Here is a 15,095-nt window from a genome sequence, read left to right as displayed (position 1 = left end):
ATACAGCCATGGATGCAAGGGAGAAGAGCATTTCAAGGGATAGGGAGCAAACAGGCCTGCTGCTGAGAGGTCAAAGAAGAGACCTAAGACCAAAGAAGAGGATTGTCTACTTGTTCTTGGCAAATGGGCAAAGACCTGCTTTTGATGTGGCGATGGGGTTCTAATGAGCTAACCCTTCCTTAGGGGAGAAGTTAAAATATTAAGTATTGACCTGGGTTGCTTTTGGGGGAAGTGTGGCTTAGCTAAAGAGAAGAGAAGACTGGGGACCAGCATGGGTCAGGTACCCACCTGACCTGTGGCCTGTGTTTGTACTTGGTGGTTTGAGGAATGGGGCTCAAAGCAAAAGAACTATTTTCATTAGAAAGTCACTCAGGGCATAAGCAGCCTGTCATAGGGGTTCAGGGCAAAGCAGAAGGTGGATTAGAAGGAGAGCTATGACTCCCAACTCTGCCTAAACTCAGTGGCTGCCCATTGCCCATTGCCCATTACTGCAAATGGTAAATGAGATACATATATATATATATTTATATATATAAATATATATGTATAAAATTATATATATATAAAATTATAAATGTTACACGTTATTTATATATTCATTTTAAATAATATATGTAAGTAATATAAAGTAATATATAAATTATTCTATACATATTTTGAATTTGATATAAATGAAACCATATAATATACAAAGAAATTTCATGTCAGGTTTTGTTCAAAGTAATGTCTGTAAGATTCACCCATATGTGTGGCATGCCATATTTTTATGAATACATATTTTTATGAATAAACCACAATTTATGCATTCTCCTATTAATGGATATTTGGATTGTTCTCAACTCAGGGATGTTATTAAAAGAGTGACCATGAACATTTTATTTGGTGGACATTTTTTTTTTCTCATGCCAAAAAACATCTACTGCTTTTGTTATGCTTATTTAGTATTTGGCCATCTTACTAAATTCTAATAGCTTTTCCGTTCATTTTTCTTGGAACACATTTTTATTAGATAGAACTTTTTACCTCAAGTAACAGAAAACCTAATCCAAATTGGATTAAGGCCCAAAGGGTATATATAGTCCCCTGTAACTGCGAGTTCAATGTGAACTTCAAGAGAGGTGTGATCCAGAGGGCAGTGCATCATCAAGGCCCATCTCAATCTCTCTAGGTTTCTCTTGGCTCTGCCCTTTTTCATATGCTACCTTTGTCTTCATCTTGACTCCTTATTGTGACAACAATCTCTACAGAAGTTTTGGAACTGAAGTCCTCACCACACCAGCCAGAGTAAGAGCATGTTCTTTGAAGAACACCCATAAGGAGCAAGGAGGCTTCTTTACCCAGGTCAATATTACCTGGTATCTCATTGGTCCAAATTTTGAGCCAATCAAATTTTATGATTAAAAAGATAGGTCCTGATTGGCTTAACCTAATTAGGGACCATTCCTATCATGAAGGGAGGCATTATACTCCCCAAACCACATGGTTGCTACACAAAGTGGCAGCAGTGAGTTCCCAAAAAGAATATCTGGGGACTTTTGATCTAAATGGATGCTAGGGAACCAACCACAAAATGTTTAATATGATATTTAGAATGGTATTGCCTATAATGATTACTCAGTGTCTCATTCTGACAGTTATATTTTCAAAGTTCTGTCACCTGTCTCAAAATAATCGGCTGTGCATAGGGTCTTTTACATTTATGTGAGATGATGAAAACGGTTTTGAACTTTTTGAGAAACTTTGGAAAAAATGTTTATAGAGACTGAGGGGCAGGGGTGCCTGGGTGGCTCAGTGGGTTAAAGCCTCTGCCTTCGGCTCAGGTCATGATCTCGGGGTCCTGGGATCGAGCCCCATGTCGGGTTCTCTGCTCAGCAGGGAACCTGCTTCCCCTTTCTCTCTCTCTGCCTGCCTCTCTGCCTATTTGTGATCTCTCTGTCAAATAAATAAATAAATAAATCTTAAAAAAAGAAAAAAGAAACTGAAGGGCAGAGGGAAGGACTAAGAAGCAAATGCTTCTTAACATTTGCTGTGTGATATCATGCCCGAGATCTGATGGCTAAGGATCTAGCCCCAAAGGTATCAACCCAAGAGATGGTCAATAGTTGAGATGGACTTGGCAGTGTGGGAAAGCATATCAGTTTTCTATCTTGTACAAAAAATTTCCAAAAATGTGATGGCTTAAAACAACACGAATATATTGGCTTGCAGTTTTTCCAGGTCAGAAGTCCAGGCACAGGGTAGCTGTATTTTCTGCTTGTGGTATCACTGGTCTGAAGTCAAGATATTGACCAGGCTGCTTTCTGGTCTGGCCCTCAGGGTCCTCTTCCAAGTCTGCTGAGGTTGTTGGCAGTGTTCAGTTACTTATGGTTGGGGGACTGAAGTCCCCATCTTCTTGAGTGAGCTGGCTGTCAGCTGTGGTCACTGTCAGCATCTCGAGTCTGCCTTCCAGCTGCATGGTCTTCTTGTAACAAGTCAGCTTATTTCTTCAAGGCCAGTAGGAGAATCTCTCTCCCGTCTGTTATGATGGAGTTTTTTTTTTTTAAGATTTTATTTATTTTTTGAGAGAGAGAGAAAGAGTGAAAGAGAGCACAAGTGAGGGAGAGAGAGAGAGAGAGAGAGAGAGAAAAGCAGATTTCCCACCAAGCATGGAGCCTGATGTGGAACTTGATCCCAGGACCCTGAGATCATGACCTGAGCTGAAGGCAGGTGCTTAACTGACTGAGCCACCCAGGTGCCCGTCACTCAGTGAACTTCTATTCCTCTATCACTCCTTACTTCCCCCTACTCCCCAGACAAGGAGGTCAGGAGCATGACTGAACAGCTTGTTCTTGAGAAGCCCTTTTGTTGCTCTTGATGGGCTGGATAGGGAGGACCTGCAGGCTGACTAATACAGGCCAGGCTCCATCCCACACTTGCTTTGAACATCCCTAAAAGAATATTGAGCAGCACTCAGAAGCAGTGTGAAAACAAACATTTGTTATTGAATGAATGGTTTGAGTGCTTCTATTAACTCATTTAAACCTTACGACAACCCAATGAGGTATTGATGGTTATTGCCCCACTTTATAGATGAGAAAACAAAGACACAGAAGGCTTAGTAGTGGAGCTAGTGTTGAAACCCAGCACAGAGCTTACACCTTCCTACAGTACCAACAGTATCAGTGCCTGACCCACAGCATAGAGTTAAGTGAGATGTGCATATCAAATGTTCAGTACCTGCCATATGGCAAATTTGCAAGGCAAGAGAATTATTTTTATTACCTATGCAAAGGAAGCTTCTGTTTTCCTATTTCTCAGAACAGGAGGTAGAAAGAAAATAAAAATAACTAACAACCCACTCCACCTCCCAAAAGACCCTCACCCTTATTTGGCTGCCCTACGTTCCTATTTGAAGGAGCCAGGGCTCAGTTCCATTGTTTGGAGGAGAAGATTACAAAGAGGGGCAGGACACTAGAGCAGAAATGACATCTGCAAATTTTGGGTTCTAGATGATGGGGAGGAAGAGAAGTGTTAGATGGGCTGGTCCCTGAGCCCCCTTAACCAACATATGTAAGTGCCACACTGGAATGCTCAGTAATAGCAGTACTTTCCCACATCCTTTCCTTTTCGGGTTACATTTAGTCAATGGCACGCCTCATAGACTTAAAGAACATTCTTTATAGCAGAATTTTTTGCTTGAGTCAGTCCACTTGACTGCTGTCTCCAGGAAAATGTGGTGGGAATTTTCAGTGAAGATTCAGTTAATTTAAGCTCCAATGAGAAGTAAGGATGATCATAGTTAGAAGACAGCTTCCTTTTATCTGGGTGACCTTGGACAAATGACTTAGTATCTCTGAGCTTCAGTTTCCTTGTCAGAAGAATGGAAATGGTAGTGGTATATAGATAAAGGCATATGAAATGCTTGATCTAGTTCTAGCACATAATAAGTAATTCCAAAAGTATTACCCATTATCATCTCACTTAACACTCAAAACAACCTTGTTAAATAGGGATGATGATTATGATTATTGCCCATATTTTACAGGTGAGACCTTGAGTCTCAGATAGCTTCTGTGTTCCCCCTGACACTATGGCACTGGCCATGGTTATTGATTGTCTGTCAGATTCTTGTCTCTTCCACTTTGCCTACATAGTGGGATGGAATTCCATAAATGTCTTGGCAGGTTGACAGCATATCTTGATAAGATATTAACCACCTCTGCAAAATATGCAGACTTTAGAAAAACAAGATGATACAGGAGATTCCAAGACCTTGATGTTTTCCTCTGTACAAGTCCCTAAGTTAAATTGGAATTAAGTGTATGTATAAAGATGGACTACAAGATGTCCATCATAACTTGTTTATGTAACCCAAACTGTGTAAAAACTCTAAATGTTCAACAACAGAGGTTCATCGGTTTCACTGTAGCATATGCGTACAGCGAGATATTATGGTACATCAAAAAGCAAAATACAATTGTGTATTTGTCTCTATAAAAATATGTTAGTATATTGTTGTATGTTTAAAGTAGGTTATAAATCATGGAATATGAATCTATTGCATGAAGAGGAAATATATGTTTATATAAATAGCACATATATATCTAATAGATGCATATATATGCATATAAAAACATCTGGAAAGGTGTGAACCAAATTGTCTCCTATGGTTGTCTCTGTTGGAATAGGAAGTATGGGTAATTCGAATTTTCTGCTTTCTTGTGTGTTTGAGAAGGAGATTCTTTACTTTCTGATCTTTATGGAATGTGTAACAATTCTAGCTACTGAGAAAAAGAAAAGAAAAAAGAAGTGTTTCAAGTCTCCATTTGTGCTAACACTGGTTGAACATTTCAGGTGATTGTGAAGACAAGAACAGAGTATCAGCCTGAACAGAAGAACAAAGGGAAGTTCCGGGTGCCGAAAATCGCCGAATTTACGGTCAGTTTCTTTACACTAATTGTAAAGATAAGGCTGGCTTCAGCCAGCTCAAGACTCCTTGTGCTAGTAGAGCAGGTGCTACTGGCGAGTGGGAAGTTACATAAGACTATTTCTGGAGGATTTCTTGAGGTCACACTCATTTCTTGAGGTCTGGCTCACTAAGTCTAATCAAACAACAAAACCTCGCCTCATGAGGACTACTTATGTTCTCTTCTGCTCTGGAATGCTCGGATAATTTGAAAATTGATAAATGTGCCTCCTTCCTTCTTTCCCCTCTGTCCCCATCTCTCTACATTTCCATCACAATCTCCTGGAAATATGATGGAAATCTATTTTTTAAAACCCTCAAACTTTGGTCAGTGGATGTTTATAACAAAATACAAAAAAGACAAAGGGCAAAAAAAAAGCTGACTTCTTGGTGGGAAAAACCCAAATGGTTGACCTTTTGTTTCTTGGTGGAGGGGTTACTAGGAAGATTGATAAATATATATTATTGTGATAAGTCTCATGAAGGAGTCATGAAATATTCCCTGCAAGGATGAGGATAGAAACTTCAGGGGAGTACTGTGGAGTAGTCACTTAGGTAGCTGAGAAGAGCACAGCTTGTGCAAATGCCCTGAAGCTGGTCCCAACTCTGAATAGGTATAAGTGCAGTGAGGTTAGGCTCTTAGAAGGGGGTAGGGAGTACCAGATATGAGACAGGAGAAGTGGGCAGACAGCAGACAATTCTAGGCTGTGTAGACTATATGGGGGAATTTGAGCTTCGTGCTAGAAGCATAAAAGAAGCCACCAAAGGACTTGAAGAAGAGAAGATACATGATTTAATTGGGTTTTAAATAAAGCACGCTGGCTTTTATGTGGTCCATGAACTGTAGATGGCAAGTGGGAATTTGGGGAGCTATTAGGCTATTGCAGTTATCCCAAGAGAAAGAGATGGTGGCTGAAACAAGAATGTTGAGCAGACAGAGAGACACGGGAAGACCTAAAAAATATTTAAGAGGCAAAATCAGCCATGATTTTACTAGATCAAGTGGTTCCTTAGATCGATATTGGAGCAGTCTGACTGGGTATGAGCCCTGTTTCCACCTTATACCAGCCAAGCGGCCACCACAAGGCCACAAACCTCATGTATCAGATGGAGGTAATAGTAGGGTCACTGTGAGGGTCAAGGGCAGAAGACTTGCAGGGTACTGTGATCTGTACATGGTAAGTACAAATGAACAGTCTCTCTTCAGTGTCAGCTGTGACTGGAGGCTTTGAAAGTGAAAACAGCCCTTGGTCAGAGTATGTACATGGATAAACATGTTGGTCTCTTCTCGTCTCTCCCTGTCTCCCTGCTAAATCTGGGTTAAGCAGTTGGCCGTGTGAGCCTGAGAGGGAGTGTGGCCCCTCTCTATGCATCCCTCAGAGTGTAGGAGTTCCCTGGATGCTGACGCCTGCTTTGAGGGCAGGGGCTGCCCTTATTTTTGTACTTTGGTGTCTGGCTCACAGAATAGGTCCTGTGAATATGGACCCGGCCTGAACTGCACACCCGCAAGAATGAGCTCAGAGATTCAGCGAAAGAGCTGGGGCACCTTGGTGCATAAAGTATATGCACTGGGCCAGAGAGTAAGCTGACCTGTGCTCCTGGCAATGGAGGCCATTAGAAATACGCCCAGATTCACGTACAGGAATGTTTACTGCCGTGTTTTTTTTTTTTTTTTAAGATTTTAATTATTTATTTGACAGAAAGGGATCACAAGGAGGCAGAGAGGCAGGCAGAGAGAGAGGGGGAAGCAGGATCCCTGCTGAGCAGAGAGCCGGATGCGGGGCTCAATCCCAGGACCCTGGGATTATGATTTGAGCCGAAGGCAGAGGCTTAACCCACTGAGCCATCCAGGTGTCCCTGCAGTGCTATTTATAAAATCAAAGTATTGGAAATAATGCTACATTTTCAACAACTTCCTTATGATTCTGTAAATAAGACCACAGCCATATGATGGACTATTTTCGCAGTTTGTCAAGGTTTCCTTTCTCTCAGAAAGTATTTCCTTTATTCTGAATTACGGGCTTCTCCGATATTTTCATCTTCTTTTTACTTTCTGGTGCTTTCCAAATTAGATACGAGCATGCATGATTTTGATAATCAGAAAAAAGAATTATTTTTAAAAATTTATATTTTTTTTTACCAAATAACATGTTTCAAGCTTCTGATGGAATTATTCCTTATTTATCAGTTGCTTTGCAATGATGGTTATGAAGACACACAATAATTTGGGCAAATACTTCACAGGGAAAGTTGAGTGAAGAAAGCAGGGATTCAAATTGTGTGTTTTCCAGGATTGGAACTATGCAAAAAACCACAAGTAAACAGAGGAAAAAGGACATGGCAGAAATGCATCAACATATGCCATCTGGGGACGCCTGGGTGGCTCAGTTGGTTAAGTGTCTGCCTTCGGCTCAGGGCATGATCCCAGGGTCCTGGGATGAGTCCCCCATCAGGCTCCTTGCTCAACTGGGAATCTGCTTCTCCTTTTGCCTGTTGCTCCCCCTGCTTGTGCTTTCTCTCTCTTTCTGTCTCTCTGACAAATAAATAAAATCTTAAAAATAAAACATATGTGACTGCATTACAGCAGTGGTGTTGGATGATTTTTTTCTCTTCTTTGACCACTTTTGGTGATGTTGCTGTTTAATTATATAAATATTTATATTTACGTGATTATAAATATATTTAATTATATAAAATATATTTAATAAGTATATTTATATTTCTATGAAATAAATCATATAAATATTTAATCAGATTTAATCATATTTAATGCCCACAAACCCTTTTAGGCATTTAAAGAGACTGATGGTAATCCTCCATTTCTCAAAGGGGAGCCATGGCTCAGAGCAGTGATGTGATCTGCTTCTCTAGCCAGCAAGTAGCCAGGCCAGCACTCAGAGAGGAGCCAGATCAGCCTTTCTGTTCAGCCGTGCACCTGCTGTAGTCGGTCACTCCCCATTCACCAGAACAGAAGTGAGTCAATTAAGAGAAAAGGAGGGGTGCCTTCAGGCCTGGGGCTGCTGAAGCCCCCCATGCAGCTTGACTCAATTTGTCCTGGGGGTCAAGAAGGAAGGGTGTTGTGTTGTGTTTGGGGGCAGCAGTCCCTTGTCAGAACTGGCTGTCAGGGCTGAGTAGGGGGCCCTGCCACTCAGAACGAAATGGGAGGAACAGAGCAAATCCGTTTGTTTACATAAAGCTGTAAGCATTCATTAGTCTTTTTTTGCTTTCTTTTTTTTTCCCAATTTATTTATTTTCAGAAAAACAGTATTCATTATTTTTTCACCACACCCAGTGCTCCATGCAAGCCGTGCCCTCTATAATACCCACCACCTGGTACCCCAACCTCCCACCCCCCCACCACTTCAAACCCCTCAAACTGTTTTTCAGAGTCCATAGTCTCTCATGGTCCACCTCCCCTTCCAATTTACCCAAATTCCCTACTCCTCTCTAACGCCCCTTGTCCTCCATGCTATTTGTTATGCTCCACAAATAAGTGAAACCATATGATAATTGACTCTCTCTGCTTGACTTATTTCACTCAGCATAATCTCTTCCAGTCCCGTCCATGTTGCTACAAAAGTTGGGTATTCATCCTTTCTGATGGAGGCATAATACTCCATAGTGTATATGGACCACATCTTCCTTATCCATTCATCCGTTGAAGGGCATCTTGGTTCTTTCCATAGTTTGGCGACTGTGGCCATTGCTGCTATAAACATTGGGGTACAGATGGCCCTTCTTTTCATGACATCTGTATCTTTGGGGTAAATACCCAGGAGTACAATTGCAGGGTCATAGGGAAGCTCTATTTTTAATTTCTTGAGGAATCTCCACACTGTTCTCCAAAGAGGCTGCACCAACTTGCATTCCCACCAACAGTGTAAGAGGGTTCCCCTTTCTCCACATCCTCTCCAACACATGTTGTTTCCTGTTTTGTTAATTTTGGCCATTCTAACTGGTGTAAGGTGATATCTCAATGTGGTTTTAATTTGAATCTCCCTGAGGGCTAATGATGATGAGCATTTTTTCATGTGTCTGATAGCCATTTGTATGTCTTGATTGGAGAAGTGTCTGTTCATATCTTCTGCCCATTTTTTGATGTGTTTGTCTGTTTCGTGTGGGTTGAGTTTGAGGAGTTCATTATAGATCCTGGATATCAACCTTTTGTCTGTACTGTCATTTGCAAATATCTTCTCCCATTCCGTGGGTTGCCTCTTTGTTTTGTTGACTGTTTCCTTTGCTGTGCAGAAGCTTTTGATTTTGATGAAGTCCCAGAAGTTTATTTTCGCTTTTGTTTCCTTTGCCTTTGGAGACGTATCTTGAAAGAAGTTGCTGTGGCTGATATCAAAGAGATTACTGCCTATGTTCTCCTCTAAGATTCTGATGGATTCCTGTCTCACGTTGAGGTCTTTTATCCATTTTGAGTTGATCTTTGTGTACGGTGTAAGAGAATGGTCGAGTTTCATTCTTCTACATATAGCTGTCCAGTTTTCCCAGCACCATTTATTGAAGAGACAGTCTTTTTTCCACTGTATATTAGAGAGCTGCCTCTGGGTTGTGTGGAGGATCTATCTGTTGGGGTGAGCATGGCTTTGGGGGGTAATCTGAAGGTGTGAAGTGTTGGCTGCAACAAGGCTTGGGGGGCCCAGGTGGGCTGTTTTGAAGACAGAATTTATAGGACTTGCTCCTGGTGGGAAAAGGGGGGGGCAGTTAATATACTTTTTGGTGTTTGGCTTGGCTGGCTGGGTAAGGGGATGCTGTCCACCGAAGTAGGAACTGGGGGCCTAGGTTGGGGACATGCATTGAGTGTGAGGTGCCTGGGGCATATGGGCCATGGATGGTGGCTGGGTCACCCTTGTATGTAAATAGCTGGGGCTCAGGATGAAGCTCTGTGCTGGAGACCCCAGGGCTAGAAGTCAGAGAATTCCCAGTTAGCGTTAGAAAGTGTGATGCTGCGAAATAGTGGCCGGGCTGCCTTGTTCAAGGCGGAGGGAACCTTGGGGAGGGCGAAGAAGTATCCGTCCCCCATTCCAAGAACCTCACAGGGGTGGAAAAACTTATTACCTCACATTTCAGAGCTGACCTGGACAGAACAGCTCCAAGCCTGCAAGAGAGAATGAGAGGAGAGAACGGTGGGGCGGGGGGAGATGAATTGAGAAAGACTGGCTAAAAGGATTGACTGGATTTTTTGTCTTTTCTAAAATCAAGAAGGCTCTTGTGAGAAGTCACAGACCTGAGAAAGTGTCCACCAGGCTACTTAAGAAGACAGGAGCATGAAGAGAGGCACTCCTCCTTCTTTCTTGTCTTGGGAGCTGCATGTTACTCTAAAGCGGATTTTGCCAAGGAAGGCGCTGTGCAGGGCACTGGTCCGTGCAGGACGCTGGTCTGCACGGGGTGCTGGTGCATTATAAGGCAATTTTTTCACTGTTTATCTATCTGCTGTGATCTACTCATTTCTTTGTCTTCCTGCTCTGCTCCTGACCTGTCATTGCTGCCTTATGTATGTTATCTCACTGAATGATCCCAGCACATGGGGCTGGTGGGCTCATTGCCCCACTTGCAGGTGAGGGATATAGGCTCAGAGAGGCTGGTCCTTCCCCTGAGTTCCACACCAGGAGGCTGTGTGGCTGGTCTGGGCTCCCAGGCCCTATGCAGGAAGTCAGGAGTCTGGAAAGGCTGCTTGCAGTGGAATGGGAACGGGGCTACCGATGAGCAGCTCTCTGGGGATGGTACCCAGCCAGCTTCCCTGCCAGTTGCTCCTTTCCTCCTTCTCTTCCGTCTGGCCAGGGATGGGGCCTTGGCTCTCTGTCTCGGGCCTCTGCTCCACTAGCATCCCCTCCCATGCTAACATGGGAAAAGACTTGGGGCAGTGCCAGAACCAGCCTCGCCAGGCTCTGTTGCCTCATCTGACAGCTGGCAAACTCCAGGCCCCTCTCCCTCCTGAAAGACTCCGATTACTGTACCTTCTTCTCTGTTCGCCCATCCTCTCATCGCCCAGCCTCATCCTGGATCCCTCTGCCTCCTTTGTCAGACTCCAGTCCGTTCTTCTCACCACAGCAGAGGAGGACTCTTCCTAAAGCGCATATCCTGTAAGGGCTTTGCCACCTTTAAAACCCTTCCACAGCATCTCCCCCCCTCACCTGCCTCTCCCAAAAGTACTCTGACTGCCCAAAGCACTTCCTTACGACACTGTCCACAGTCTAATCCCTGGTTTTGTTCATGCTGTCCCTTCCTGCTGGAATGCCTTTCCTGTCTTCACCACTGCACATATTCCCTACGCACCCCTCAAGACCCAACCCAAATGGCTCCTGTCCTGTGCGGTCTTGCCAGCTGGCCCCATGGTCTGTCCCTCCTCCTTGGTTTCCTGCACCTGTTGTATGAGCCTCCATTCTAGCACCGGCTACACAGTATTGGCATCATCAACCTACCGACTGACTTGGGACTGGGATGGTGTCTTTCTTGTCTTTGCACCCCAAGAGCCTAGCCAGTGCCCAACTACCTTAAGAACCAAAAGATGACTTTAATAACTGAACGAACAGGTGAATGAGTAAACAAAAAAATCCCCCTGGCCGACCGAGAAACTCTGCATTTAAATAACACTGGAGCTCTGGCTGCCTCATTTTCAATATCTTTATTTAAAATCAGTGCCTTATCTCTGTTCCTAAGCTTCTTGATGATGACACATTCTCATAAATGTCTTCTTCTTGATGCCACATTCTGAGGGAGGTGAGACCGCGTTTATACATTTGCCATTTGCTTCTGCCGGCGTTTCATCAAAACCCCAGGGGCTGTTTTCCTTGGGTGGGATTCTAATCTTTGTTGACAGCAGCAAATGGAGATAAGACATTTTACTTTATTATCTGTTGTCTTGGTTTTTATTGCTCTCCTATTTTAATTTTTTATTCTGAGGAACATTCTAGGTGAGTTATTAAAAACGTTGCCTGCTGGGTTAAGAGCAGAGTCATTATCTGGCATGGAAGGAAAAAATTTGCATCTGAGAACTTGGTGGAGAAAGGCCCTTCTCATATTTGATGTTTATTATTGCATTTCTGGCTAGGGTTTTATTGAAAATCAGAATAAAGATGCTGGCCTATGTTTTTGTCTGGGTGCTTTCTCCAGGCCTGATGGAGGTACTGTTAGAGTAACTTCGAGAAATATATATATTGTTATAAATTGATCATTGAAAAGCAAATGTGGCTTTTTTTTTTTTTTTAAACAAAAACCCCCATGGTGCTGTCTCAGAAAGAATGTGCTCAGGGTTTCAGCGAAGGCCTGGGTGGCTGGGGGGCTCAAGGACCACTCCACAGCCCAGTAACTGAAGCTGCTTTTAATTGCTGGCTTTTCATGCTTGTTTATTCAAACAGACACTGGTGTGTAAACGCTGCAATAAAGCAAGTGACTTGTTAATATGTTGGATATATAAGAAGGTTGCTAGAGTTTAGTGAATACTCTTCTTTCCTGTGGGACTTCTCAGCAGAAGCTGGAGCTGGCTTACACACTCTCCTGGGGGCCAGTTATGAAAAGTCTACAAGCCAGTAGTTAAGCCTTTGCAAGCTTGTAACCAAACATAGTGGGAGTATTTACACCATGGAAATGGGCAAACTTAGACAAATTTTCACCCCCACCCCCAAAGCAATAGGAAAGGAAATATGGAAGAAGGGGGAATACATTGGTTGGGGAATTTTGTGAACTAAAGCAGCTGTAAAATGAGATAGTGATATCTACATTATAAGCCTGGTATGAGGGCTGAAATAACAGAAACTAACACTGTCCCATGAGAGCTCAGTAAATGTAGCTGCTTCTTATACTTACACAGTAGTTGCATTTCCAGGGAGTTGGTCATTTGACCGGATGGAATGCATCAGTGGGAAGGCATCAGTGGGAAGCTTGCCTCATGCCATCTCCGTGAGCCCTCCGTCTCAACTGACATGCCATGGCACACCTGTCCCTCCTTACTCACCCTTTCCACTGTGCTAGCTTTTGACCTTCCATTTCCATCCCACCCCTTCCACCCACTGTGAGCAACATCAGATTGGATCGTTGATCTTGCCTCTCCACTTCCTACAGGCAACACCATGAGGTCCTTACTATGGCATTGCAGGCTTGTCGAAAGGTGTCCTTGTTGCTAGTTCCAGTCCCTGTGCCACTGTCCTCCTGCATCCTCGGAATTTCAGCCTTCTCTTACTTCTGTAAAGCCACTACACCTTTTCCCACCTTCTGGTCTTTGCCTGCACAGTCTTCCTTCTTCTCTATTCCATGTTCTCTGATGACCCAGCTCAAATATCACTTACACAAACCAGTCCTCAATTCCCCAAGTCATTTCTCATCTGAGAGTCTCAAGATCCCAGCATTACCCATGGTCCCTATAGCTGTCTCTGCTTGGCAGAGTTCTCCGACAACCTGGTTGGGTTGTTGACAGTAACACTCAAAGCAGGGCTTCATAATGTTTTCTTGAATCCCATGTGGGGGTAGTAAGAGGAAGATGTTTGGAGAAAGTAAAGCAGTATTTACAATTATTTGTAATTAATTAATAACTTATATCTTATTGAACATCTGTATGTATCAGGTAGTTTGCTATTCAATTTCCATCTCATCTTTACTTTAACTCATGAAGGAGGCACCATTTTTTATATACAGAGGAGAAAACTGGGGAGCAGAGAGGTTAGTTAAGGTACCTCAGATCACACAGCCAACAAGGGGCAGAATCAGGCTTTTCTGACCCAGAGTGGTGTGGGTGACTATGGATGTTTTTGAGTGTATGTGTGAGTGTGTGTATGTGCTCTTTTGTCTATACACATCTTCCAAATTGGGAAACCCTGCACATTTTGGGAATTGGCTAAATTACACTAAACTGAAAAGTGGTTGTTAGAATTCTAAATTTTGCTGCCTTTCCTTGCTATTTGCCAAGAATTAGGCTAATTTTGCTTTGGCTCTTTCCTTCTTTCTTTTCTTTGAATACACTATTTGGCCAAGCCCTGAAATGCATTGATCCAAATAAGAAAAAAAAAAGGAGAAGCAAAATTTCCCAAGGGAGAAATGCCATTTTCCTCACTGACTGCCATGTGGCTGGTCTCGTGGTCCCATCACACAGTGGGAGGGTTGATCTCCTGACTTTCTCGCTCTCTGGGCCTCCGCTGCTGCAATGCGTGATTATATTAAATGTGATTTTTAAAAAAATTTATGATGTTTAAGCTCCTGGAACTGTCAGAGGCAGACAGGTCCTAACAAAGTGACTGTATGTGCAGCTTGTGTGTCACCACCATGTTCTATAATTATAAGAAAACTAGTTGCCATAGCAACTGCCATAGAGGCCTAGCTTCCTCCTGGAGATGCTGACAAGCTCCTCAGCTCCGTGATCCGAGAAATTGGGAGGGAATTTGGTTCTCTGAGAACATTCAACTCTCACTTGGATGTTAATCATGAGCTCACTCTGATTCTCCACAACTTGAACTCAGTCGTGTTATGCAATCTGACAGATGCGAGTTCGAATCTGATTCTAGAACTCACTGGCTGTTGGACCTTGGGCAAGTCACCTCACCTCCATGAGCCTCAGTTTCCTCTTTTGCAAAATGGGGATGCTAATGTCCACTTCGGAGGATTGTTGTAATGGTTATGTTTGTGGTGTACCTGTCAGGGACCCCTGATATAAATTAGATATGTTCCCCTTAACTGCTTCACTGTGAACAAATGAAAAATTAAAAATGCTGATTTAGAAAGGGTGGTTGTTCTAATAATAGTGGAATTAAAGTAATAATAATAATTTTGGTAACATTTATGGTTAGAAAACCAAATTCATAAATAAAACATTCTAGGATGAATCATGTATATGAGGGATAGAAAGAAAGAGGGATGGAAAGAGAGAATAGAGAGAGGAAAGATAAATGAATATACACCTAGGAGAAACTGACTTGAATGAAGAGTCTTCCGATTTTCTTTTTTAAACTACATTTCCTTGAAGCTAAGAAAAAGATCTCTAGTCTCCAAAAAATCTCTAACTTATGTTGGGAAATCTAGCTTCTATCTTAGTCTCTGGACCTCAGTTTTCCCATCTGTAAAATGAAGCAGTCGGGTGGGATTGTCCACAAGGGCTCTCCTGTCTTTGATGTTCTTTTTTTTTTTTTAAAGATTTTATTTATATATTTGACAGACA

At 42.7% G+C, this 15,095-nt stretch overlaps 1 protein-coding gene across 1 annotated transcript in view; it reads left to right on the top strand.

The window, feature by feature from the left end:
• The window catches only part of NSG2 (neuronal vesicle trafficking associated 2), a 54,230-nt gene that overhangs the window by 12,065 nt on the left and 27,070 nt on the right, over positions 1-15,095 (top strand). Inside the window, exon 3 of the mRNA XM_044229353.1 lies at positions 4,834-4,917. Within this exon, the coding sequence (XP_044085288.1) occupies positions 4,834-4,917 (84 nt within the window). The remainder of the gene's footprint in view (positions 1-4,833; positions 4,918-15,095) is intronic.

This window comes from Neovison vison, chromosome 1 (assembly GCF_020171115.1).
Source record: "Neovison vison isolate M4711 chromosome 1, ASM_NN_V1, whole genome shotgun sequence".
In the NCBI taxonomy this organism is placed as follows: Eukaryota; Metazoa; Chordata; class Mammalia; order Carnivora; family Mustelidae; genus Neogale; species Neogale vison.
Note: the sequence above shows the minus strand (reverse complement) of the source record. Positions and strands in the feature narration are given on the sequence as shown.